Source organism: Sphaerodactylus townsendi, linkage group LG05, assembly GCF_021028975.2.
Source record: "Sphaerodactylus townsendi isolate TG3544 linkage group LG05, MPM_Stown_v2.3, whole genome shotgun sequence".
Classification (NCBI taxonomy): Eukaryota; Metazoa; Chordata; class Lepidosauria; order Squamata; family Sphaerodactylidae; genus Sphaerodactylus; species Sphaerodactylus townsendi.
The window spans coordinates 2,390,919-2,417,928 of NC_059429.1; the positions used below are offsets into that span (position 1 = coordinate 2,390,919).

Consider the following 27,010-nt stretch of genomic DNA (forward strand, 5'->3'; position numbering starts at 1 on the left):
TGTGGGCAATGCTAATCCTTCCATTCTGCCTTTGTCCCAGGTTCTCTGCTGGACGGCTGATAGTGGGTTGAACCTTTCCTTTTTGGCCAGTTTCTGAAGGCCTTGAGCTTTCTGAAGTTACCCTGGGCAGAAGGCTCTCCCGGGACTTCTGTTCCCTCTTGGCTTGCATTTCTGCATGAAAGGTTGCTTTAAGTCACGTCTGCCAGCCCCAGGGACCCACCTGACACCCAACACCAGCAGCACAGCTGATGCAGAGGGGAGAATTGTGGTCCTCTGAAGAGACTGTTTGGCGTCGCCAACAGGGCCTCTGCTTGTAATGTTGTGAGAGAAGACCTTGCATCTGCAAATGGGCCCTACTGCTGAGTCTGGGAAACCTTTTTAAGAGAAGCAAGCCTTTATTGGCATAGACAACAGTACAACAGTAATAAAAAACAGATTAAAAAGCATATATAATACAGGTCGAAGGAAATCTACTGCTGTTTATTGATTGATTGATTGATTGATTGATTGATTGATTGATTGATTGATTGTGTTTCTATACTGCCCTCCCCCGAAGGGCTCAGGGCGGTGCACAGATAATAGGTAGAGCACATTAAAACCGGTAAAAACCAAATTCCAATAACATTAAATAATGGCTCCATGTTATTAAAACCAACCCCATTAAAATGCAGCATGCTGACAGCAATATATCAGTGGCGTCCATCGACTAATCCCCTTGGAAAAAGGAAGAAGGAGAAAGTCTGCCACTATCATACAGAGAGAAGGATCAGGGTTGTCCAACAAGTAGTGTAATCTAATTAAATCGGGGAGATGGGGTAAATGTAAAGGAGTAAGATTCACATACTTGGATCTGATTTCCTTGAATCTGAGACAGTGTAGTAATTGGTGGGCCAGAGATTCAACTGAGCCATTGTTGCATGGGCACAATCTTTTAGCCTTTTCTTGCTTATTAAATCTGCCATGTAACAAGGCAGAAGGCATATCATTAAACCTGGCGAGCATTATGGCTCTCCTTTGAACAGGGTTTATAAAGCAATACAGGTAGTGTGCCAAGTGGCCCCGTTCAAATGGGAGAGAAAAATACAGGGGGGTCTGGGAAACCTGTAGTCCTAGGGTCCTCCTCAGCTATGGAGTGAAAGGTCTCAAAATGACACATATGAGGTGCTGCCTCTCTCTCTCTCTCTCTCTCTCTCTCTCTCTCTCTCTCTCTCTCAATTTTGATTCCTTAGTTGGGGAGAAACTCCTGCTATCAATTTTGTTCTCAACCAACTCCAGTCAAATTTACTATCTGCAACTGCATGGATACTCTTTTGTAAAGCCTCCTGCAGTCCTGACTGAGATGGCCCCTGAAGGCTAGCCTAATCCCATCAGGTCTTGGAACCTAAGCAACATTGGCCCTGGTTAGCACTTGGATGGGAGACCACCAAGGAAGTTCAGGGTCACTATTCAGAGGAAGGCAATGGGTCAACCCCTAATGTTCTAATCTTGCCTTGAAAAGTCTATGGGGTTTGAATTTTAAATGTTTTTAGATGTGAACATAAGAACATAAGAACAAGCCAGCTGGATCAGACCAGAGTCCATCTAGTCCAGCACTCTGCTACTCGCAGTGGCCCACCAGGTGCCTTTGGGAGCTCACAGGCAGGAGGTGAAAGCAATGGCCTTAAGAACATAAGGAAGAGCCTGCTGGATCAGACCAGAGTCCATCTAGTCCAGCTCTCTGCTACTCGCAGTGGCCCACCAGGTGCCTTTGGGAGCTCACAGGCAGCAGGTGAAAGCAATGGCCTTCTGCTGCTTAAGAACATAAGAAACATAAGAACATAAGAACAAGCCAGCTGGATCAGACCAGAGTCCATCTAGTCCAGCTCTCTGCTACTCGCAGTGGCCCACCAGGTGCCTTTGGGAGCTCACAGGCAGGATGTGAAAGCAAGGGCCTTCTGCGGCTGTTGCTCCTGATCACCTGGTCTGTTAAGGCATTTGCAATCTCAGATCAAAGAGGATCAAGATTGGGAGCCATGGATCGACTTCTCCATCAATCTGTCCAAGCCCCTTTTAAAGCTATCCAGGTGAGTGGCCATCACCACCTCCTGTGGCAGCATATTCCAAACACCAATCACACGTTGCGTGAAGAAGTGTTTCCTTTTATTAGTCCTAATTCTTCCCCCCAGCATTTTCAATGGATGCTCCCTGGTTCTAGTATTGTGAGAAAGGGAGAACAATTTCTCTGTCAACATTTTCTACCCCATGCATAATTTTATAGACTTCAATCATATCCCCCCTCAGCCGCCTCCTCTCCAAACTAAAGAGTCCCAAACGCTGCAGCCTCTCCTCATAAGGAAGGTGCTCCAGTCCCTCAATCATCCTCGTTGCCCTTCTCTGCACTTTTTCTATCTCTTCAATATCCTTTTTGAGATGTGGCGACCAGATGTGTTTTAAGTAATTTATTGGACATTATATTATATTGTGAACCGCCTAGAAGAGCCCTTCGGGGATGAGGCAGTCTATGAAATCCAATCAATCAATCAATCAATCAATAAAAATGGCTTGTGACTTAATGGCACTGTCTACTACCCGAATGTCCTGTTCATCAGTTTTATAATAAAAATAGTATGATTGGAAGACCAGTGCTGGAACATGTTTAAGATCTGGATGCCAGTGGACTTTCAGAATGTTTGTTGGTGGTGTTACAGGTTGTGCAGACACTGTGATGGAGCCATTAGTTACCTTTTGGGGTGAGAGGCCAAGAAAAAGCATTGGAATGGGGTAGTGGTGGCGAACCTTTGGCACTCCAGATGTTATGGACTACAATTCCCATCAGCCCCTACCAGCATGGCCAATTGGCCATGCTGGCAGGGGCTGATGGGGATTGTAGTCCATAACATCTGGAGTGCCAAAGGTCATGGCCAATTGGCCATGCTGGCAGGGGCTGATGGGGATTGTAGTCCATAACATCTGGAGTGCCAAAGGTCATGGCCAATTGGCCATGCTGGCAGGGGTTGATGGGAATTGTAGTCCATAACATCTGGAGTGCCAAAGGTAATGGCCAATTGGCCACGCTGGCAGGGGTTGATGGGGATTGTAGTCCATAACATCTGGAGTGCCAAAGGTCATGGCCAATTGGCCATGCTGGCAGAGGTTGATGGGAATTGTAGTCCATAACATCTGGAGTGCCAAAGGTTCGCCACCATGGGAATGGGGTGTCCTCCTTTAGATGTCTTTCCTGCGTTTATTTGGCCATTCTCTCCACCCCCTCCAAGTGAAAGATGTATCCCTCTAAAAATACATGAGTACTGGGGAAGGGGTGGTGGTATTTGGGATTGGGCCTAGTACTGTACTCCAAATTCTATTCATGGGGCCCATGTGTACAGAGTTCACAGATGTCTACCCATGTCAATGTCTATGAGCTGCTGGGTGTTACAGCTGATCTCTTCTGGTAACCGTTGTGATGCGCCTGACCCAAGATCAAACAGTTACCTTTCTTTTGGGATGGTGTGGGGAGCTGGGTTATATTCTCCTCGAGGTTACCCCGCCTTTGTTTGTTGGCCTAATCTCTCCACCCCCTTCCCTAACCACAACAACTTGTGGAATATAAATTGCTTGGTCCCTACATCAGACGGTGCTGAACTTCTGGATTGCTCAAGTGACTCTCGGCTGCAGCCACATCTGTAAGAAGGAACAGGTTTGCAGGAGGTCCCGTCATTCATGTAAGTATGGGATGAAAATTGCATGACTTAAATCAGATCGGATGCAGACATTAAGTTTGGAAGGGTGCATGGCCGACCACCTATCAGTCCATCCTTGCTGGTGTATCGAGGAGGGAAGCTGCCTGTTGGGTCTGAAATGTAATGAATTCCTCCAGAGGGGGTGGTGAACTTGACCCCCTTAGAACAAAGGAGCTACGAGGCACTCCTTCTTGAGAAGTGGGAGGAAAATGTTATCGAGTCATAGCTACCTTTTAGCAACCTCCTATGGTTTTCAAGGCACAAGATATTCGGAGATGGGCTGCCATGGCCTGCCTTTGCATAGTGGCCCTGGACTCATTCGGTGGTCTCCCAGACTAGTACTGCATGGGAGTAAGAAGAAGAAGAAGAAGAGTTTGGATTTATATCCCCCCTTTCTCTCCTGCAGGAGACTCAAAGGGGCTGACAATCTCCTTGCCCTTCCCCCCTCACAACAAACACCCTGTGAGGTAGGTGGGGCTGAGAGAGCTCCGATAAGCTGTGACTAGCCCAAGGTGACCCAGATGGCATGTGTGGGAGTGCACAGGCTAATCTGAATTCCCCAGATAAGCCTCCACAGCTCAGGCGGCAGAGCTGGGACTCAAACCCGGTTCCTCCAGATTAGATACACGAGCTCTTCACCTCCTACGCCACTGCTGCTCTCTGACAGGGCTGTCTGACAGTGGGATGCTCTACCTTGGAGTGTGGTGGAGTCTCCTTCTTTGGCTGGATGGCCATCTGAGAGGAGTGCTTTGATTGTGTGTTCCTGCATTGGAGGGGGTTGGACTTGATGGCCCCTGGTGGTCTCATCCATCTCCATGATTCCACTAACCGGGACCAACCTTGCTTAACCTCCAAGATTTGATGAGATGGGGCTAACCTGGGCCCAGTGAGTCAGAACACCCTTCTTAAACCTAAATGATGTTTTCTGCCATTGGCCTGTCACTAACATCTACTTTTGGGTCAAAATAAACGTGTGGGCAAATGCGTGCCCCTTGGCACTAATGAAGCCTCCTAGGGAGGAACATTAGCCCAGAGCATACGGCTCGTTTCAGTCCATCTGGCCCAAGTGGAGTCGGGTTTGGGGGTGATACTGTAGATAGTGTACACTAGTTTGTTTTGTATGATATTTTGTGGTTAACCACCCTGAGCCCACAAGGGGCGGGGTGGTGTAGACATTTAATAAAGGAATGAATGAACGAACATCATCCAAATGATTCAGTAGTGATGAATTGATTCAAAACACTGTGGGTCTGCAGTAGAGCATCTGTTTGGCACGCAGAAGGTCCCACCTTCAACCCCGGGCATTTCAAGCACAAGATTATGTGCAAGACATTTGCCAAAACCCTAAAAAGTCAGCACTAGACTGAGCAGGCAGTACTGACTTTGAGGGACCAGTGGTCAGAGGTGGGATCCAAAAATTTTAGTAACAGGTTCCCATGGTGGTGGGATTCAAACAGTGGCGTAGCGCCAATGGGGCTAAGCGGGGCACGACAGGGGCGTGGCCGGACATTCCGGGGGCGGGGCATTAATAATTTCTCTGTTACTGTAAAAAACTCTTACTGTAAAAAAAAAGTTCCTAATTTCCAGCTGGTATCTTTCTGTCCATAATTTAAACTCATTCTAGCAATTCCTATCGTCTACTGCCGGGGTAGGGAACCTTTAACACTCAAAGAGCCATTTGGACCCGATTTCCACGGGAAAAGAAAACACTTGGAGCCGCAAATAATTTTTGACATTTAAAATAAAGATAATGCTATATATATATTGGGTTTTTTTAACCTTTTACACCGCTCATTCTGAGAAGCGCATGGATGCACCCGCCCTGCTGCCTGCAGGGCGGGCAAGGATGAAGTCGGCGGCTCGGGAAGCCGGCGGCTCGGGAAAGCGCCTGCCCTGCTCCAACGGGGCGGGCGAGAGGGAAAGCCCGCAGTGCGGCCCAGCCGACCACAGGCAGTTGGAGCACCCGCCCTGCTGCCTGCAGGGCGGGCAAGGATGGGGCCGGCGGCTCAACTCGTGGAGCCACAGTGCAAGGGCAGAAGAGCCGCATGCGGCTCTCGAGCCGCAGGTTCCCTACCCCTGGTCTACTGCCAACAGAAACAACTACTTCTCCTCTAATTGACTGCCTGTCAAATACTTAATACTTTCAGATACTTAATTTTGTTTCTAGAAATCAAAAGAAGGATACTTTCCTTCAACAAGGAACTTTACCATATTTCTAAAACATGTTTTTAAAACAGCCCAATGGGGAGAATTATCCCGTTTTCTACCTTCACTAACTAGCCACATAGGAAACAACAGGACTTTATGATTTTTGGACCTAATGGAATTTCTAACGGAAAAGCAGACCCAATTAGTAACCCCCCCTCGGCACACACAAATAATTAGTAACCCACTCTTGGGAACTGGTGAGAACTTGCTGGATCCCACCTCTGCCCGTGGTCTGTCTCAGTAGAAGGCATCTCATGTGGCTTCTCTTCTGTTCCTCTATCTTTCCAGACTCTCTCTGGAAAGAGAGCGTGTTGCGGTGGTTAAGAGCAGTCTGGAGAACCAGGTTTGATTCCCCACTCCTCCACATGAGTGGCGGAGTCTTATCTGGTGAACTGGATTTGTTTCCCTGCTCCTACGCAGGAAACCTGCTGGGTGACTTTGGGCTAGTCCCAGTTCTCTCAGAACTCTCTCAGCCCCACCTACCTCACAAAGTGCCTGTTGTGTGTGGGCGGGGGGAGGGAAGGAGTTTGTAAGCTGCTTTGAGACTCCTTAAGGTTGAGAAAAATGGACTCATAATGCAAACGCTTCTTCTGCTTCCGATTCCCTTAAACCTGCATGCGCTAATATTTGATAGTCAATATTGCCTTTTGTCATTCAGTTAGTTTCCCCCCAAGAAACATAAGGCACGTCCCTAAGAGCTGACACATAGTATAATTAATATGTATGTGTCAAGTGCTGTTAAGCCGCTTCCAACTTCTGGCGAGCCTATAAATCAGTGGTGGCGAACCTATGACACGGGTGCCAGAGGTGGCACTCAGAGCCCTCTCTGTGGGCACGTGGGCACAGAGTTCATCATGTGTTAAACCCCACTGATTTTCATGGGAAGAACTAAAGCGCGATCCTTTACCTGAGAGTAAGCTCAGTTGCTGGCAATGGGGCTTGCTTCTGAGTAAACCCTCCTAGGTAATGATTCACCTGTTCGAAGAGTTGCACAGTTGCTTCAAAGCAAAGCCACCAACTACCACCAAGCTTACTTCCGAGTAACGCGCGCCTCGGAGCCACCCCCAGCTCCCCAAGTCTCTCTTCGTAGGGAGTGGATTCCAGACGGTTTATCATGTTGGTTGCCCTCCTCTGGACCCATTCCGGTTTGTCAATATCCTTCTTAAGTTGCAGTGCCCAGAACTGAATACAGTACCCTAGGTGAGGCCTGACCAATGCAGAGTAGAGTGGTATGAAGCAACATGATCTTGGTTGCCAGTGACTGATCCCTACACTTAGGAATCTTTTCTAGCTCCTTCATGATTGCCCGATCTCCTTCTGATTGCTACCTGGCTAAATGAATGAGTGCAGATAAAATGGATCAGGACTCCGCACTTGTGTGTGCATGTTACGGGCTGCCAAATTGCATCTGGGTTAGGGTGACCCTATGACAGTGATGGCGAACCTTTTCGAGACCGAGTGCCCGAACTGCAACCCAAAACCCACTTATATATTGCAAAGTGCCAACACGGCAATTTAACCTGAATACTGAGGTTTTCGGTTAGAAAAAACGGTTGGCTCTGAGCCGTGCGTTACTCGGGAGTAAGCTTGGTGGTAGGAGGTGGCTCTGCTTCGAAGCAACCGCACAACTCTTCGAATGGGTGAATCACAACCCTAGGAGGGTTTACTCAGAAGCAAGCCACATTGCCAGCAACTGAGCTTACTCCCAGGTCTTTGGATTTAGTTCACGCTTTAGTTCTTCGCATAAAAATCAGTGGGGTTTAACAGCGCTTAACAGGGTTACTTACACTGCTTCCCCAAAACTAGGTCTTAGGTTTAATGCTAATAATCGAGCCCAGTGGCCCAGGCCAGCAATTTCCCCCCCACATGATGAACTGTTTGTGTGTGCCCACAGAGAGGGCCCTGAGTGCCACCTCTGGCACCCGTGCCATAGGTTCGCCACCACTGCCCTATGACTTAATTACCTCCAAAGGCCCTCTTGTGAACAGCCTCGCGCAGGTTTCGCCAACCGAGAGCCGCGGCTTCCTTTATAGAGTCGGCATGCCTCATGTGGGGTCTTTTCCTGCTGCCTTTTCCTAGCATCGTTGTCTTTTCCAGCGGCTCTTGGCTTTTAGACCAAAGTATGGCCCCTTCCGCACACGCAAAATAATGCATTTTCAAACTACTTTCACAACTGTTTGCAAGTGGATTTTGCTATTCCGCACAGCTTCAAAGAGCACTGAAAGCAGTTTGAAAGTCCATTATTCTGCATGTGTGGAATGAGCCTATGATAGGCTCAGTTTAGTCGTTTTACCTTCAAGAAAGAACTCAGGCTTGATTTGATCTAGAGCCCACAGGTTTGTCTTTTGGGCGGTCTTTTTGGTATCCATAAAACTCACCCCACTGCACCACATTTCTAATGAATCAGTTTTCTTCCTAACAGCTTCCTTCATCCAGCTTTTGCATCCATCCCTATACATAATTTGCTAGGGTTTTGGAATGTCCTACAATGAACCTCCAGCCAATGGGTGCGCAGGACTCTCATTGGTTGGAAGGGCATCCCTCGCATTCCAAGGACCCCCCCTCCCTTCCCAAGACCTGCAGCCCTTGGGAAGTGAGGTGATGGGAGAAGCCCAAAGGACTGCCCCCTCCCCCTTCCCTGCGTGGCTTGGGAAACAAGGATGTGGGGGAAGCAGCCCGGTCCTCCACTAGGACTGGGGGCCCTTGCCTGTTTCCCACATTGCACAGGGCTTGGGAAACAGGGGGGGGGCAGCCCTCTCCTGCCCACTCCCCCCCCATCTAGAGCCCATTTCATTTCATTTCATTTTCATTTTAAAATGGGCTTTGCTGCTAGTACATAATAAATGTAATAAATGCTCACAGGCAGCGCCACCTGGGATCGCATCCAACCTGTGTTGCGCATGCTGCACTGGCTCCCAGTAGAGTTCCGAATCATCTTCAAGGTTCTGGTGATGACCTTTAAGGCCTTACGCGGTCTGGGGCCCTCGTATCTTCGTGACCGCATCACCCCATACGTCCCTGTATGGCCTCTTCGTTCAGTGGAGGCCAATTTACTGGTGGTCCCTAGCCCCTCGATGATACGGCTGGCTTCCACGCGGGCCAGGGCCTTTACGGCTCTGGCCCCAGCCTGGTGGAACACTCTCCCGCCAGCTGTCCGGGCCCTGCGGGACCCCACTGAATTCCGCAGGGCCTGTAAGACGAAGTTATTCTGCCGGGCCTTTGGAGGGACCAGCCGTTGAAGGTGCCCCCCACCCCCGGTCCTTTACATCTGGGCCTCTTGCCATCTTGGGACTTGCCGTTCCTCCCTCCTGAGAGAGGATTTTTTAAAAAAAAATGGGGTTGCTGGACGCCACTTTTATTCATAATAATTAATTATGTTTAACCTTTATTTTTATCGCTGCTTTTAAAGGTTTTAGCTTTTTATTTATGTGACTGTTTTATTTATGTGACTGTCTGTTGTACACAGCCCAGAGCCCTTCGGGGATGGGGTGGTATAAAAGAATGAATGAATGAATGAATGAATGAATGAATGAATGAATGAATGAATGAATGAATGAATGAATGAATGAATGAATGAATGAATGGGAATACCATAGTATGAATGAGCTCGATCTTGGTCTGTAGCGTCGGCTTCTTACATGGAAAGATTTTTTTTCTTGTCCTTTGAATCTACATCACTTGCTTAGGTAAAAAGAAAACTGTGTAACTGAATTTGCAGGTCAAGTGTGGAAGGAAAACTTGGGGATTCAGACTTTACTGCATTTCAGAATTTCTTTTCTCCGTGCATTTCTCCAAAGGCCCCGTCTCCAAAATATCCAAATATTTTGAATTGCAAGAAGAATTATCTTGCCCCTGCAGGTTTAGAGCTGCCGCTGGTTGCTACCCAGTTATGGCTACATTTTATTAGTAGGAAAGTAGAAGGACCTGGCAGACGTGGGGCTGCTATGCTCCAGGTGGGTCCACCATATTATCTAAAAGGGGCTCCAGGAGGAACAGTCAATACCACTCTGCACCAATAGCTTTAGGTCCTATAGAACCAAATAGTCTTCACAAATGTTTCACAAGGATGTATAAATAAAACGAATTTTTCATAATCCAAAATTCTTAACCCAAGAAACATGCCACGCTCCAATTTTGGCTGCACATCTGATGCAGCCTCCTTGTCATATAAAGCCCTCAAGACTTCCTGTCACTCGGAATGGTGGGGCATTATAGAAACAAAAATTAACAAATTAGGCTATTCTTTGAATTATCTGGCCATGCTACCATCTAAAGAGACTTTCCAACTTCTGAGGAGAAGGCTGTTTGACCAGGAACATCAGATCCTACTAGAAAAGGCTTCCAGGACTTGCTCTCCTTTAGCTCTAGGTATCACCTACATTGGTAATAAAGGGGCTCAATACCTGCCCCAGATAACCGTGCCCAGGCTCCGTAGAGCAATGATGTTGGCCCGTTGCAATGCCCTTCTATCAGCCGTATCCACAGGGAGATTCACTAAAACCCCTTACAGCCAAAGGCTATGCATATGCAACGGGAATTGTGTTGACTCTATAGACCATATTTTACTTTATTGTCCACTCTACACAGGACCCAGAGTCAAATACTTGTCACCTCTGCTACTCAAAAAAGAGTATGCATCTGACTTGCAAAAGATTACCTTTCCGTTGGACAGCCCCAGTAGTGATGCAAACGATGCAGTCACCAAATTTTTGGATTTGTATATAAAACAGCACTTTCGGAGCAAATCCTGAACAATCAGCCTTCTCTACCTGTACATTTATTTTAGTTTCCCTCTACTTGGTTAAGTGGATCTTTTAAATAAAAAAAAAACACCAAGAAACATGTCATAGGTGGGCGTGGAGGAAGTACCAACAAAATTAAAAACCTAAATGAAGGTTAATTGCCCATAAAGGAATATTGTGTTGAGGAAAATATGATTGTATAAGAAAGTATCAGTTTGATACCATTGTGGGGAAAAAATGGTTTACTTCGTATTTTATTTTCAGTTTGGATCGGTAGCTATGTAATAGTGAATAGTCTCTGTCCTTCTCCATTGAGTTGTTCAAAATCTATGGAACAAACAGAAAGACAAATACAGTGGAACCTTGGTTTTCGTTGGCAATTCATCCGGGAAACCTTGGCGAAAACCGAAACCAACGAAAACCAAGGCTCCCATTGGCAATCAATGGAGCAGCAGGGGGTTGGTGGTTTTCATTGCGAAATCAGCACACGTGCACTGATGAAAACCAACAAAAACCGAGGCAACAAACGAAAACCGAGGCAACAAACGAAAACCAAGGCAACTTTTCATTGAAAAAACCCAACAAAAACCAACAGCAACAATAACCGAGGTTCCACTGTATTAAAAACTTTGGGTCATGAAAAAGTGGTTTCATTTATACATCCTTGTGAAGCATTTGTGAAGACTATTTGGTTCTGTAGGACCTAAAACTACTAGGGCAGAGTGGTAGCGACTGTGAGAGAAGAAGCTCTCACAGCTAAAGGCTTTATCTCATTCTTCTGACCTTGGGCTCAGGAGCAGCAGTGGCGTAGGAGGTTAAGAGCTCGTGTATCTAATCTGGAGGAACCGGGTTTGAGTCCCAGCTCTGCCACCTGAGCTGTGGAGGCTTATCTGGGGAATTCAGATTAGCCTGTGCACTCCCACACACGCCAGCTGGGTGACCTTGGGCTAGTCACAGCTTCTCGGAGCTCTCTCAGCCCCACCTACCTCACAGGGTGTTTGTTGTGAGGGGGGAAGGGCAAGGAGATTGTCAGTCCCTTTGAGTCTCCTGCAGGAGAGAAAGGGGGGATAGAAATCCAAACTCTTCTTCTTCTTCTTCATCTTACATTCCTACTCTTCATGGTTTCTGTAGCTTGGGATAGCTTTATGGGCTAGGAAGTGGGGAGATGGAACGGGGTTTGATATACTGGGGTTGTTTGAAGGTTCTGGCAGAACCAGCTTCCCCCCTCTTAACCATGTATCTACCAATAAAGGCTCCTTAACTATCAAGTTTCAGAGTCTGATTTGGATCATAGATCCAGGGTTTGACATTAAGTTGGTTCTATCATCAACCTGCTCTGGCTTCCATGTACTTGAGCAGTGGAGCAACAGGCGAGATCAATGGGGTCGGGGATCAGGATCAGGTGCCTGGCAGCCCAACAGGGAGCAGGGCTGACAACGACCCCTTGAACCTCAACAATGAAGGGACCAGAGGTGGAGACGGAGATGGAGATGGGGAGGATGTGGCAACTAAGCCCCTCCAGTTGGGGGGAGGGGACCGGGGACCTCATCCTGGATAGACCCCTCGACCACATCACGTTCCAAGGGATCTCCAATTCCCCAATTCAGATTTCCACGTGCCCAACTTTCCATCTCGGGGCAAGGAGGAAAATGCCACATGAGATCCGGGATGAGAGACAGGACTCTACCTGGTTTCGACATGCAGTGGATTAAGAGGAATGCTACTCCGATGATGAGACGACCCAGGGCCTTTACCAGGGATGAGCCCTGAAGATGTGGGGCAGATGCCTGGAGATGGGAGAAGGATACGATGCCACACGAGATCTACCTTCTCAGAAAGCAGATGGCACTACTTATGGCCCGACCCGATCAAGACGGGTCCCACCAACCTCCAGCGGGAGGTGAGGGAGTACCGCAGCCTCCAGGAGTCTCAGGAATGAAAGAAATAAGGCGCTAGGTTGCCATGTTTTGCCAAAGCAATGTGGGATTACCTTAAATTTTAATGGCAATTTTGTAAGTGTAATATTAAAGTATTTATAATGTTTTACGTATTGTTTTACCCAACAATGGAAACCACCCTGAACCTCCTAGGAAGGGCAGTGAACAAATCCTATAATAAAGAAAGATTATACCTGCTCATTTCATGGATCTTGAGACTTATTCAACAAAAAAAACTATGCTCAAGATATGCTGGACACAACAGTGACTCTATAGCAAAAGAATGAGTAAAGTGTCTAATTGTTGGTGTAATTCACCGGATGTGGCCATTAAATATATGTTTTGGGCATGGCCAGTCATTTGATTTTTCTAGGAAGGAGTTATTACTCATATTGATTTCATATTAGAATATTCATTGATTTTTGGGGATGTGTATGTACTTTTAAACTATTTGACAGTTTTGGGGAGGCTCACCTATGGCCAATGGAAATGAACCTTTCGTGCCCTTGTTACAAGAGACTTCTATTACAACACTGGAAAGATAAAATCCCTCCTCTGGTAAATTGATGGATTAGAAACCCCATCAATATTAACAAGTATGGCATATGGATGGCATTTGCACATGGATTTGTTTTTGGATATTTGTAAACTATTTATTGGAAGCTATTTATGGGAATTTATGTCTAGCTCTGCCACCACTATTATTATATTTTTGTCTTTATGTACATTTTTCTTAAAATTTCTTCCCTATTTTCTGGGTTTTTTTTTTAATTACAAGTCCTCTAATACCCTCCTACAGTAACAAAATAAACAGTCCCTGTATATCTGGCTTAATCCTCACAAACAGCGAACATCTTCCAAAAAACACTTTTGTCAAAAAGAAAAAGAAAACAATTATAACTCAAGGTTCTTTTTCTTTCTTTTTTCCACATATGAACAGGAAAAGGAAGAAAAAATATCTTTTTGCGTTTTCCCTTTAGTCCACTTTTTGTCAAATTTTCTTATTAAGTTTTTAAAGATTCCATTTTATTTCTGTAATTTCACAGAGAAAAGGAGTATCTCACCACTATGTTGTTGTTTTTTCTGTATGGTTAATTATACTTCAGCACTCAAGAAATGAGGATTGGTCATCTAATCCCTGGTTCCTGGCTCTTGGTCCCAGGGTGAATCACAACAGCTTCTGCTGTTACTGTTCTTGAATCAATGTGGGCTATTTTCTGATCTTTCTTTAGTCTAGAGAAACTTACATCTTCCGATTGCCATTTCAGCCACAATATTTCTTTGCAGTTTGCAGAGTTGCCGGCACACCACAATGCCCCCACCAGAAGCCCTCTGTTATTTTTATTTTGAACGAAATAAAAAGAAGGAAAAAACAAGATTACAATAATACAATGCACAGGGAAATGGTCTAAAAGGAGCTATTAATCATGACAACCCTACAGTTCAATCTTCTTTTGGGGGGAAGGGGGGTTACCAGATGTAGGGAAAAGAAAAATCAAAGTAAAACCTGGGGATGCTTTGTCTTCCTAGACAAAACCATGGTGTCAGTCCCGGTGGCAGCAGTGATCCTGCTGGTCTTCCTGGGATCCTTTGCCACAGCACAAGATGTGTCCCTAGACAGAGATTGGAGAGACTGGAAGGAGGCTCATGGTAGAGAATACAAAAAGGTAAGTTTGCTTTGGTACAGTGGTGTAGCACAATGGGAAGGGGGGGTGCAATGCCACGGGTGCATGCTGGGCCAGGGGTGTAACCAGGGTGTAGCTGGGGTGTGGCATGGTCGGGGTGCAGGGCGTGGTTCTCCCTAGCTCTGCCCCTGCTCTGGTATAATAGGTTGCTGAAGATAAGAGCTCCTGAACATGTGCTGAGTGACATCCTGGAGAGCAGTAATGCCCACTTTTGTTGTATGCGTACATTAGTCCTATGGTCACTTCGGAAAACTCCATGGCAGCTCAGTGACCCTATTTATTTTATTTATTTATTTATTTCTATTTATTTTATTTATTTATTTATTTTGGTTTTGGATATTTTATTATTTGGATTTCTATACCTCGCATCTCCAAAGTGTCATATCATTAACTCAGATCTTGCAAACTGAAGGCCATGATTTCCTTGACTGAATCGCTCCATCTCATGTTGAGTCTTCCTCTTTCCCTACTGCCGTCAACTTTTCCTAGGAAACAATTTTATCAACAAAAGGCAAAGTACCTGTATGCAGAACAGCTGGCCTCTAGTGCAGAATAACCATCCCTTGTGCAAAGAATTGGCTTCCTCTTTTTGAAAGACGAACTGAAGAATTAGCTTCCACAACTGAACAGAAAGTACATTCTGACTGTTAATTTTTATCCCTGCATTCTGCTTAAGGAGAGCCTTGCAGTGTCATGATTCTCGCCACACGTTCCTCACAAGAGGCCTTGAAATTAAAAACATTTTTTAAAAGAAAATTCAATGGCCGATATCCTGATGCCCTGCACAGACCTAGGCTCTGGCCTCGTTTGGAAAACTCGTAGCTGTGGCTGAAAAAAGATACCACTGAGCTGGAAAAAGTACTGAAGAAAGCAATAGAAATCATTACGAAGCAAGCCTTTATTGGCATAGACAGCAGTACAACAATAATAAAAACAGATTAAAAAGCATATACAATACAGGTCGAAGGGAATCTACTGGCGTTTAGTAATTTCCAGGAGAAAGTCTGCCACTATCATACAGAGAGAAGGATCAGGGTTGTCCAACAAGTAGTGTAATCTAAATAAATCGGGGAGATCGGGGAGATGTAAAGGAGTGAGATTCACATACTTGGATCTGATTTCCTTGAATCTGAGACAGTGAAGTAATTGGTGGGCCAGAGATTCAACTGAGCCATCGTTGCATGGGCACAATCTTTTAGCCTTTTCTTGCTTATTAAATCTGCCATGTAACAAGGCAGAAGGCATAACATTAAACCTGGCGAGCATTATGGCTCTCCTTTGAGCAGGGTTTATTAAGCAATACAGGTAGTGTGCCAAGTGGCCCCGTTCAAATGGGAGAGAAAAATACAGGGGGGAGCACGTTTTCTTGGCTGCGGTGATTAGGGTAGAGAACTCTCTATCCAATAGTTGACCTTTTAATTTCCTATAAGCTTCTGAATAGGACAAAGGGCAAAGTGAATCCACTGACAGTCCAATGGAGGCAATTTTTTCTTCAATTATGGGAAACCAGGGGTTGGAATGGGTGTCAGAGAGCAGACGGTGGACCAGGGAATTACAGTCCGAGAGAAAATGAATTCGCAGCCAGAATCTAAAAGTCCTCAGCCAAATAGAAATCATTAAGGGTTGGAGCCAGCAGCGTACCACCCATGGGCCCCCCACAAAATCACCCCCACCACCCTCACGCCAACTCGGCTCAGAAGAGCTGGGTCGGTGCATGGGAGGCACCTAAAGGCAGTGCTGGCCTGCTGCCAAGAGTTGGCCTGCTGCCGCAGCACTCATCCGAGCCGCCTCCTTCCTCCCCAGGCCCTCGGGGGCAGGCGTGGTTCGGACAGGCACTGCAGCGGTGCCCGTCCGAACTGCCTCCAAGCAGGGGGGCGCACAGGGGAGGCGCCCAGAGCAGGTATTGTCGCCGGGTGCCATTTCCCCTCAATATGCCTCTGGTTGGAGCACATATCCAATGGGGAAAGGCTGAAGAGTTGGGGATACTTCAATTTACATTTTTTTTAAGGCTGAGGGAAAACATGATAAAGCTTTATAAAGTTTTGTGCAGGGCTGAGAAAGAGGGCAGCGAACTCTATCACCCACTCCCAAAATACTAGAAGGTGGGGGCATCCAGTGAAGTTAATGAATGGTAGATCCAGAATGGACGCAAGGAAATACTTTTTTACAAGAGCCATTGAAATGTGAAATTCATTGCCAGAGGATGTAACAATGGCTACAATCCCAGATAGCTTTAAAAGGGAGTTGCATAGATTTGTGGAGGTCGGACCTATCAGTGGCTATTAAGAACATAAGAAAGAGCCTGCTGAATCAGACCAGAGTCCATCTAGTCCAGCACTCTGCTACTCGCAGTGGCCCACCAGGTGCCTTTGGGAGCTCCCAGGCAGGAGGTGAAAGCAATGGCCTTCTGCTGCTGCTGCTCCTGAGCACCTGGTCTGCTAAGGCATTTGCAATCTGAGATCAAGGAGGATCAAGATTGGTAGCCAGAGATCGACTTCTCCTCCATCAATCTGTCCAAGCCCCTTTTAAAGCTATCCAGGTTAGTGGCCATCACCACCTCCTGTGGCAGCATATTCCAAACACCAATCATGAAGTGTTTCCTTTTATTAGTCCTAATTCTTCCCCCCAGCATTTTCAATGGATGCCCCCTGGTTCTAGTATTGTGAGAAAGAGAGAAAAATTTCTCTCTGTCGACATCTACCCCATGCATAATTTTATAGACTTCAATCATATCCCCCCTCAGACGTCTCCTCTCCAAACTAAAGAGTCCCAAATGCTGCAGCCTCTCCTCATTAGTGGCTATTAGTGTAGGCTGACCAGCCGTCCTGCTTTTGGCGGGACAGTCCCACCTTCGCACAATTTGTCCCACGTCATGCGGGTTCCTTCCATTGTCCCGATTTTTGGGAGGCTGCCGCACTGCCTTCTGGGGTGCGCGCACAGTCGCCTACCCCCGTTTCGGTATATTAGTGACTAAAGGCAGGAGACCTCTGAATGCCAGTGCTGCAAGGCAACTTTTGCCTTTGTGCCCTCTTAATTGGCCCTCCAGGACAATTGATTGGGCGGTATGTGAAAGTGGATGATGTTCCAAAAAGACTGATCCAGTTTGGCACCCCATACAGCCTGTTCACTTTAGACCAGAGTGAGGATTTGAACTCAAATCTCCCTACTCTGGCCCTCTAACTACTGGGCCACACCAGGTCTTGTCCAGACTCTTGTTTCCATCAGTGGCCACCCGGATTATTCCAGGGAGCCCTCAAGGCAACAGTACTTTCCTGCTTTGTGTCCAACTGCTGGTTTTAAGAGGTATACTGCCATCCAGTGGCATGGAGGGAAATGGCACCTGGGGCAAAATGGCTCCCCCTGCCCCCTGCAGCCCCCCCGACCCCCCCCCACTTACCTTAGTTCATCTGGCTACTCTTTGCAGCTGGCTGAACTCCAGGTTGCCCCGGGCTTCTGCCGGGCCTGGCAGGGCAGGGCTGCTCCAGTCTTTGGTACCCCCTGTGGATTTGCGACAGTCGAAATACAGCTATTGAACGGAAATAATCACCTGGTCTCTGGCAAAATTGGGAATTGGACAAAGGTTTCAGCTGCAGAAAAATAATAGATAAAACAACATTTTAGAAGAAGAGTTTGAAGAAGAGTTTGGATTTATATCCCCCCTTTCTCTCCTGCAGGAGACTCAAAGGGGCTGACAATCTCCTTGCCCTTCCCCCCTCACAACAAACACCCTGTGAGGTAGGTAATGAGAGAGCTTCGAGAAGCTGTGATCAGGCCCAAGGTCAGCCAGTTGGGAGTGCAGGTTGGGAGTATGCAGAGCTGGGAATCAAACCCGGTTCCTCCAGATTAGATACACGAGCTCTTAACCTCCTACGCCACTGCTGCGTAGGAGGTTAAGAGCTCGTGTAAAGTCAAAGCTCCGGTTACTGTCTTAACCCTGGTTCAAAAAAATAAATCGAACGATAACCAGATGGAAAAGGGCTAAATATGTAAGTAGCTTTATATTTGTGAGTCTTTTGCTTTTCTATTTCTATTTTAAATAGAAACTCATCTAAAGAACAACAAAAGTGTTTCCTTTTCATTATTTTTATCGTATAACATATAGAAGCAACATTCAAGGCTCACAAAAATACTTACATATTGAGCCTTTTCCCACCTGGTTTTAATACAATTTATTTTCGTGTACTTGTGATACTGGGGTGATTTTTCTGTTCAATCCAACCCTAGATTGATATGGCCAGAGGCGGAGCAAGGGGAAGCTGCCGGGGCGCATGCATGCCCTGCGCCCATGCCGCAGCGCTGCCCACCCCACCCCACCCTGGAATGCCCCCTCCATGGTCTGCCCAAGCCTCCGCTGCAGCTCCACCTGGGGCGTCGCACTTCCCCGCCCCGTGGGTGACACTCTGCCCCTTAGAAATCTGAAAAGCCACTGTTCCCTGGCTGTTTAATGCAAACACGTACGTAATCCTGTGCAAGTGATTTAATAATAAAAGTGCAAATGCAAATCAGTGCAATAAAGTGCAAAAGCACATATCGATATATAAAAAAATCTATCAGTGCGTTTTTTTCATGATTGTAATCTCCCAAACTACTGGACCGATTGCTTTGAAATTTTCACACAACGTCGCATTCGCGTGCGGCCAGGTTTTCATGCTGTTTCAACACCTCCTGTTGTGTACATGCCACAACTGTGCCAGTTATTGTGTACATGCCACACTTGTGACAGTTGGAACCACAGTTCTGTTCCGCAACAGCTCCATCTGTTGGTCATCAAAGCAACACCCTCTGATACAAGGGAAACAACCATGCCTTCCTTGAAAACCACTGCCTTATGGAGTGAAAGGGATGGGGCAGGCCATCTGTACATGGCCCACACACCCTAGCGGAGGAAGGGGAACGTTAGGGAGGGACTGGCCGGGTTGCCATGCAAGGGAATGGGAGAGAGGGAGGGGAGCAAGGGGAGGGGAGCAAGGGGCCCCTCGAACCATTCACTTCCCCTTTTCTTTCCTTTCCACTTCACCAGACTCAGCCACAGCAACGCGTGGCCGGGCCCGCTAGTATGGCCTGCTAGTATGGTTAGAAATCAGAAACCTATCCAGAGTTGAGAATTAGGGAGCTAAGCTCTAGTTATATATAATGCACACAGCATAGACATCTGGAAACACTCACATACATTCAAGTACAAACTGAAAACAAATAGTCAAATCCGGGATCTAGTTCTTTCCATCTCAAGGACTCCTGTTCTCCCAACCCGAACCTAACTGGCAGACCTCTCCCCACACCTGCTGGGGGAGAAGAGTCCTTTTACTTCACTGACCTCTTTGCAGTATTTGAGACTAGAATAACTAGACCCAGATTTCGCTATCTATTTTCAGTTTGTACTTGAATGCATATGTGTGTTTCCAGATATCTGCGCTGTGATCATTATATATAATGATCTGTGCTTTTTGCACTTTATTGCACTGATTTACATTTGCACTTTTATTATTAAATCATTTGCACAGGATTTTGTACGAGTTTGCATTAAGTAGCCAGGGTATGTAGCTTTTCTAGTTTCCAGCAGGTAGTTTTGCACTGTACCCAATTGTTCTGATATTTATTTGACACTTCTCCCGCACCTGGAAGAGATTTCTGCCTGGAAGAGATACCCTGTTTCCCCGAATATAAGACATCCCCCCAAAATAAGACACAGTAGAGGTTTTGCTGAAGTGCAAAATATAAGGCATCCCCCGAAAGTAAGACGTAGCAAAGTTTTTGTTTGGAAGTATGCCCAACGAACAGAACACAGAAAAATAAGACATCCCCTGAAAATAAGACATAGCGCATCTTTGGGAGCAAAATTTAATATAAGACACTGTCTTATATTCGGGGAAACACAGTATCCTACAGCAAACAACATAAGGCACAAGAGGGAATCCTGGCTTTGGAAACATGCTCCAGGACTTATCTGCTTTGGAAGTCCCCTCAATAGGTGAGGAAGGGATTGCTGAACACGTGTTTAAAGCCCCATGACTTGCACTGTTCCTTCCTTGCAGAAGGGGGAAGAGGAATACCGAAGGAGCATCTGGGAATCAAATGTACATGTGATCAGACGTCATAACCAGGAGGCTTCCCAGGGGAAACACACATATCGGCTGGAGATGAACCAATTTGGTGACCTTGTAAGTGGATTCTTCTTATACAGCAGTCATTATTTCTGATCTCAGAGGTTTGTTTATAATGGAAATCTCAATAGTGGACCTTTTAAGCACTATCTCACAATCGCGGGAGCTAAAGTGGAGTTATTCTTTAGAATCATTTAAATGTGATCTTCAACATTCCACCCTGAGCCAAGGTGGATCTTGGGGGAGCTGAACTGGGTACGGTCAGGTGGTTTGGGGTTTTTTTTTGGAAAAAAGACATCTTTGTATTCCAAATCCGATCAAAACTCCAGGTGAGATGGTACTTCCACTCCACACATTTTTCAAACATCTCTGCTATCTTTATTCCCAATTTTCCACAATGGTGGGGATTACGACCCTATTCCTCCCCTCTTCCACAGTATCGCCTTCCTTCTTCTCACATTCTACCCTGTTTCCCCGAATATAAGACATACCCTGAAAATAAGACGTAGTAGAGGTTTTGCTGAAGTGCGAAATATAAGGCATCCCCCGAAAGTAAGATATAGCAAAGTTTTTGTTTGGAAGCATGCCCGATGAACAAAACACAGAAAAAATAAGACATCCCCTGAAAATAAGACATAGCGCATCTTTGGGAGCAACATTTAATATAAGACACTGTCTTATTTTGGGGGAAACACGGTATGTGAACTTCCTTCAGCTGACTTTGATACATCTTCATTTTTCTTGCTCCCGCTGAATTATCTCTCTGCCTCAATCGTGTCCTCCTTGCCTTGTCCTCCACTAAGCCAGGCATCTATCCGCCATCCCATAATGGCAGCCTGGAGTCCTTCATCGGCCCTCATTCATTTTCGAATCGGTCTCCCACAACTGTCTTTTCCGCTTCCCTTGTGTATGTTCCTGTGTAGATCTAGTCAAAGATTAGCAAATGGAGCACAGGGGAATCTTTGGTTGTTTTTCCCCCTCCAGACTAATGACGAGTACAACCGAAAGGTAAACGGTGCACGTCCTGAAATGGGAGCAAACCGTCGCTACAAGAACGTGCTCAGAAGATCAGTCGCTTTCCAGCCTCCCACGTTTGTGGACTGGCGCACCAAAGGTTATGTCACCCCAGTGAAAAACCAGGTGAGACGGGTTTAGTTGATCACCAAGGCATGGGTTGTTACGCTGAAAACATCTAGTTGTGTGTGTGTGTGTGTATGGGAGGGGTGTGTGTGTTAAATTGAGCTTTCCTGAATAGGACAAATATTTTTTGGTAATTTTTTTTGTATTTTGAAATTCAAATCCAGGATATACGCAAAGACAAACATTCACCAAACTAGAATGTACTTATTTCGTAGAGAAAATTAACCCTTAAACCCTAAGCACAAGAACACTTGGCCACTTGGTTCTCAACCTTCCTAATGCTGCGACCCTTTAATACAGTTTCTCATGTTGTGGTGACCCCCAACCCTAACATTTATCCATTTTACAGATGGAGAACACTGATGCAGAGAGTCTTAGGCGACCCCTGTGAAAGGGTCGTTCGACCCCCAAAGGGGTCGCGACCCACAGATTGAGAACCGCTGATCAAAATGAAATTATGATCTTTAGTGGCATCAATAGTTTCACTTTTCTCTGCTGGACCTTATTTAACAGTATCTAACCTCCAAAACCACTAGTTGTCTGAATAAGACAAGTGTTAAGGAATCTTTCAAAATGTCCACATTTCGAGAGGCATAAGAATAAACTAATTGCAGAGCGCTGTCCTCCTTGATTATAACCATTATTGTACATTGAAAAACCTTGACCTGCCTTTAACAGCCGTGAAGTTTAACAAGGCCACTTAATTATCTAGAATCTGGCTAGCTGTTATATTCGTATTTAGATTATATTGCCGTGCCGTTCTAACTTGTATATATATATTTTAAAAAGTTATTTTCATTACTCCAATGGGAGAATGTAAACAATTTTTCCAAAACATTTTGTTACTGTTTGTAAAATTATAAAATTATTTTGGTTACTTATAAGTCAATTGCTACTCCAGCGGGAGAACTAATTTTTGAAGTCATTATTGTAGCCTGGTTGGTACAAGTTTTCTTCATTTTCACACGCCCGTGTTGCCCTGTCTTGCCCCTGCCTGCTGGCAGCACATCCAATGGACATAGATACACTTGCCATTTTTACGAATGCAAGAAGAGCTCTGCTGGATTAGACCAATGGTCCATCTCTCCTCCAAATATTTATCCTCCATTGTATAGGGAACAATCAGATGTCCTGAAGGGTCCACAAGCACAGACACCAACACCTGCTTTCTGTTGCCCCCCCGCCCCCCGCCCCCCCGAAAATGATGTTCAGAAGTAGATTTCCTCTGAACAAACACAGAGGTTCCATTTACTCATCATGACTGATTAATAGAACCCTCCGGTGAGCTGCCAGAGTCTTTGTACCTCCACTCCGGAGGCCACCAGGTACCCCGCCCTGGGTTCAGGGGAAAACCCTACGACTTGTGACACCGAGTCCCAGAAGTTAATTATACATTGCACAAAGGACGTCTTTTTTCTGTACCCAATCTACTACTCATCAACTCCACTGTGTAACTGAGTTGTAAAATTATAAAAGAGGAATACAAAGTTCTCTCTTTCACTTTTCTGAACCCAAAACATAATCTTAAAAAATGTATTTATTTATTTAATGCCATTTATATTTCACCTTGCTCCCTGGTGGGGACCTGGAATAGTTAAAATTATCCCCTTGCTTCTCTGTTTTATCCTCACAACCATCCTATAGGTAAGGCTGCATTCCTAGCCTGTGTGTGTGACAGGTCAACCAACAAGCTTCTGTGGAACTTGTGGGAACTTGTGTCTCTCAGATCCTTGTCCACACTCTCACCACTACATCCCAATCAGTTTGGAATTGCTCTGGAACTATAACATTTCCTCTTTGTTCCTTCCCAGCACTGCGAAGTCCTACATTCTTCCACCTCCCCTCACAGTGAAAGTGCTTGATGGTTTTAGTAGCCTCCTTAGGCCATTTCGGCTCCAGAAAATGGTGCTGGAGGGAGGGCAGGATCCCAATGCAATGCATCATGATTTGTCCTTCCTCCTCCTTGGTATAACCTAAATGAACCTGGCCCATGCTTTGATAGCATCTCCTTCCTCACTTTAAAAGCCCTTTGGTCTTTCCATCTCCTTGAAAGTCTGTTCTGGGGGTGATCCGAATCCACGGCCTCATTAACCTATCAAATTTTTATCCTACCCTTCCTCCAAGGAACTTAAGGGGGGGGGGCACACATCTTCCCCCATTTTACAACCCCAGTCTTTCAAAGTAATTTAGATGGAGTAAGTCACCCAAGGGCACCCTCTTTGTCTGAGTGCGGATTCGAACATGGTCATCCCATTCCTAGCCCAACCATGACACCACACTGGCTGTACAGTGTTCAGCCCTAGACCTAAAGAGAGGGTGCGAAGTCCCACGTCTAACCCAATTAGCTGGATCGTGCTGATTTTCTTTGTCTGCAGGGCGATTGCGGTGCCTGTTGGGCATTCAGCTCCACCGGAGCCCTGGAAGGCTTGAATGCCCGGGCAACGGGAAACCTGGTCTCGCTCAGTGAACAAAACCTCATGGACTGCTCCACGTATCTCGGCACCGACGGCTGCGGTGGAGGGTGGATGCCGGTGGCCTTTGAATATGTTGCCCAGAATAATGGCATTGACTCGGAGCAAAGCTACCCCTATCAGGCGCAGGTAAGAGGTGATGAGTGAATCTAAAAATGTGCCGAATATTGAGGAGAGGCTGCAAATCAACGGCAGAGCCTCTGTTTTGCCCGCAGATGCTCCCAGCTTCAATCCTCAGCATCTCGGGCCGCAAAGATCTCTGTAGCGGAGAAAGATCTTTCTTTCCATAAGCCCAAGACAGTCAGAGCAGATGACATTGAACTAGATTGCCTTTACCGAGTCAGAAGATTCGACATGTTCCACTATGTTTTGAACGCCAACTCTATTGTTCCAACAATTTCAACTCCCGTTTTGAAAGAACTGAGCAAGCTTCTAGCCCACTGATACCATTCCTGGAGCTTGCCACGTGTTGTTAGGAAGGGGGGATTTTGCCCAGCAAACCTTCTGATCAGCCTCTTCTCCCCCCCCACCCCCCAGCGTGTTGCCAGCAAGTAGAAGAAGAAGAGAAGAAGAGTTTGGATTTCTATCCCCCCTTTCTCTCCTGCAGGAGACTCAAAGGGGCTGACAATCTCCTTGCCCTTCCCCCCTCACAACAAACACCCTGTGAGGTGGGTGGGGCTGAGAGAGCTCCGAGAAGCTGTGCCTAGCCCAAGGTCACCCAGCTGGCGTGTGTGGGAGTGTACAGGCTAATCTGAATTCCCCAGATAGGCCTCCACAGCTCAGGCAGCAGAGCTGGGAATCAAACCCGGTTCCTCCAGATTAGATACACGAGCTCTTCACCTCCTACGCCACTGCTGCTCCTATTTCAGATCTGTTTAATTAAGACCTAATTAAGTACCCCTCAGAAGAGGAAAAGTTTCTTGGGGGGGGGGTTGGCAGTGTGGCGGCGGCAGCAGGGGAGCAGTGACGGGGGCCCAAATGCGCCCCCCACTTAACCCAGGCTACTGCTGCCTGGGTCGTCTGCCCCCTCTGGTCCCTTTAGTTCCGCCAGTGAATGATAAAGAGAGCACACATTCAGCTGCAAATAATCATCCTAAAACTGCAGGCTGTGTGGAAAAATTACAAAGCTCCAAATAAGAGAAGAATGCCAAAGTTCTGCGCTATATGAACCTGTTTTGTGTTGCGACATTTGCCGATTCTTCTACTGTGTACCCCCGTTGTACTTTAGCATTCCAGAGGTGGCTACAGGGTCTGAAGGGGGCTCCTGTTCTAGCCCCGAAGGGTAACAATGCCTCCAGATGACAGGAAGGAGGCAAAGCAAGGCTTAGTGGTGAACAGGGGGGCAGATTTAGACTGGCACTGACTGGTGCCAACTGGCATGGAATCTCAGGAGTTGCCCAAAGATGAGCTTGGGCAGGAACACTTCCATACAGCTGGGGTGCTGTGTGGTTTCCGGGCTGTATGGCCGTGTTCTAGCAGCATTCTCTCCTGATGTTTCGTACCAACATGGTTGGAGTGCTGTGTGGTTTCCGGGCTGTATGGCCGTGTTCTAGCAGCATTCTCTCCTGACGTTTCGCCTGCATCTGTGGCTGGCATCTTCAGAGGATCTGATGTAGGAAAGGAAAGCAAGTGGAGTATACATACTGTGAGGTCAATAGGTGAGGGCATCTGAAGATGCCAGCCACAGATGCAGGCGAAACGTCAGGAGAGAATGCTGCTAGAACATGGCCAGACAGCCCGGAAACCACACAGCACCCCAGTGATTCCGGCCATGAAAGCCTTCGACAATACTTCCATACAGCGACAACCCACTGTCTACCCACTGCCTCTTCTTGTGCTGACGCCAGCTGGAACCAAGTTCAGACCATGAAAGATTTCGTCTCCCCGTGGCAAAATCTGCCCTCCCCAATAGCCAGGAACAAGCTTAGCCCCTGCAGAAGGCCGGTGCCAACCTTGCTATGCTGCCCCATGGGTTTGGTTGCCTAGAAAGCCACCTCTGGAACAAGCCTAGCTGGTGCCGTTTCTCTGCAGAGTGGACTCCCCTGCCGGTACAGCACCTGGAACCGAGCGGCCACCTGCAAGTCCCTGGTGACGATTCAAAGCGGAGACGAGCAAGCCCTGGAAGAAGCTGTGGCCGTCTATGGCCCGGTTTCAATCGCTATCGATGCTGCCAGCATGCAATTCCAGTTCTACTCGTCAGGTAAGGAGCTCCTTTGGAGAGGGGAGGTGCTTCCGAGCCTCCGAGCCTCCATTCTTCCTTGGGACAACAAGGTCGGTCACCGGATGGCACTCTAAACAGATGTCAGTTATCTCTGGAGGGGAAGCGGGGTGCACTTATATATCAGGGGCCATTTTCACCAGGCTTCCCATTTGCCCCACAGGGAATTCCCTTCCCCTACCCCAATCTCTTCCCCTCAAAGAGATGGAGGAGTAGGAGAAAAACCGTCTCCATGATGAAGCTCTAGGAATCCCCCCTACTCTCCATGGTCTTTACCAAAGAGACTGGCTGAATTCCTAGAGCAGTGGTGGCGAACCTTTGGCACTCCAGATGTTATGGATTACAATTCCCATCAGCCCCTGCCAACATGGCCAATTGGCCATGTTGGAAGGGGCTGATGGGAATTGTAGTCCATAATATCTGGAGTGCCAAAGGTTCGCCACCACGGCCCTAGAGTGTCACTTGGAAGTGACATTGCATCTTTCCCAGATTCTATTCCACTACATCTCCTGGCCACGTTGAGAAAACCAGAGTTTTCAACACTGCCAGAAGATGTAGTGGACAGTGTCTGGGAAAGATGTCGCTTTCAAGTGACACTCTAGGAATCTCTCGGCCATCATTTAGCTGGGCAAGTCATGTGATTTGATTTCATATAATGGGTGGTAGGCAGAATGGGCCCAGGGACTCTTTGTATGTGAGCCGATGTTAACTCCTGGCATAACTGGTACTAATGAAGAATGTGCACAATGAGCTTCCTAAAAACCCAGTTCAAATCAAATCTTTGCTGTT

The 27,010-nt window shown here is 46.7% G+C and overlaps 2 protein-coding genes across 2 annotated transcripts in view; both read left to right on the forward strand.

Annotated features, from left to right (window-relative positions):
* Positions 1 to 3,627: 3,627 nt before the first annotated feature.
* LOC125432692 (procathepsin L-like) lies at positions 3,628 to 26,437 on the forward strand. The gene is made up of 7 exons (XM_048496527.1): positions 3,628 to 3,701; positions 14,137 to 14,273; positions 20,324 to 20,449; positions 21,377 to 21,532; positions 23,908 to 24,132; positions 26,035 to 26,203; positions 26,424 to 26,437. The coding sequence occupies exons 2-7, from the start codon at positions 14,145 to 14,147 to the stop codon at positions 26,435 to 26,437; spliced, it is 819 nt and encodes a 272-aa protein (XP_048352484.1). The 5' UTR covers positions 3,628 to 3,701; positions 14,137 to 14,144.
* Positions 26,438 to 26,798: 361 nt separating this feature from the next.
* Positions 26,799 to 27,010, forward strand: part of LOC125432693 (ankyrin repeat domain-containing protein 24-like) — a 16,762-nt gene continuing 16,550 nt past the window's right edge. Inside the window, exon 1 of the mRNA XM_048496528.1 lies at positions 26,799 to 26,849. Within this exon, the coding sequence (XP_048352485.1) occupies positions 26,799 to 26,849 (51 nt within the window). The remainder of the gene's footprint in view (positions 26,850 to 27,010) is intronic.

What these genes read in the sequence shown, in the direction of transcription:
- LOC125432692 (XM_048496527.1), top strand. Translation starts at nt 14,145, where the DNA reads ATGGTGTCAGTCCCGGTGGCAGCAGTGATCCTGCTGGTCTTCCTGGGA. An exon ending in ATGGTAGAGAATACAAAAAG is followed by an intron (nt 14,274 to 20,323) that starts GTAAGTTTGCTT and finishes CCTTCCTTGCAG; the next exon opens with AAGGGGGAAGAGGAATACCG. An exon ending in TCACCCCAGTGAAAAACCAG is followed by an intron (nt 21,533 to 23,907) that starts GTGAGACGGGTT and finishes CTTTGTCTGCAG; the next exon opens with GGCGATTGCGGTGCCTGTTG.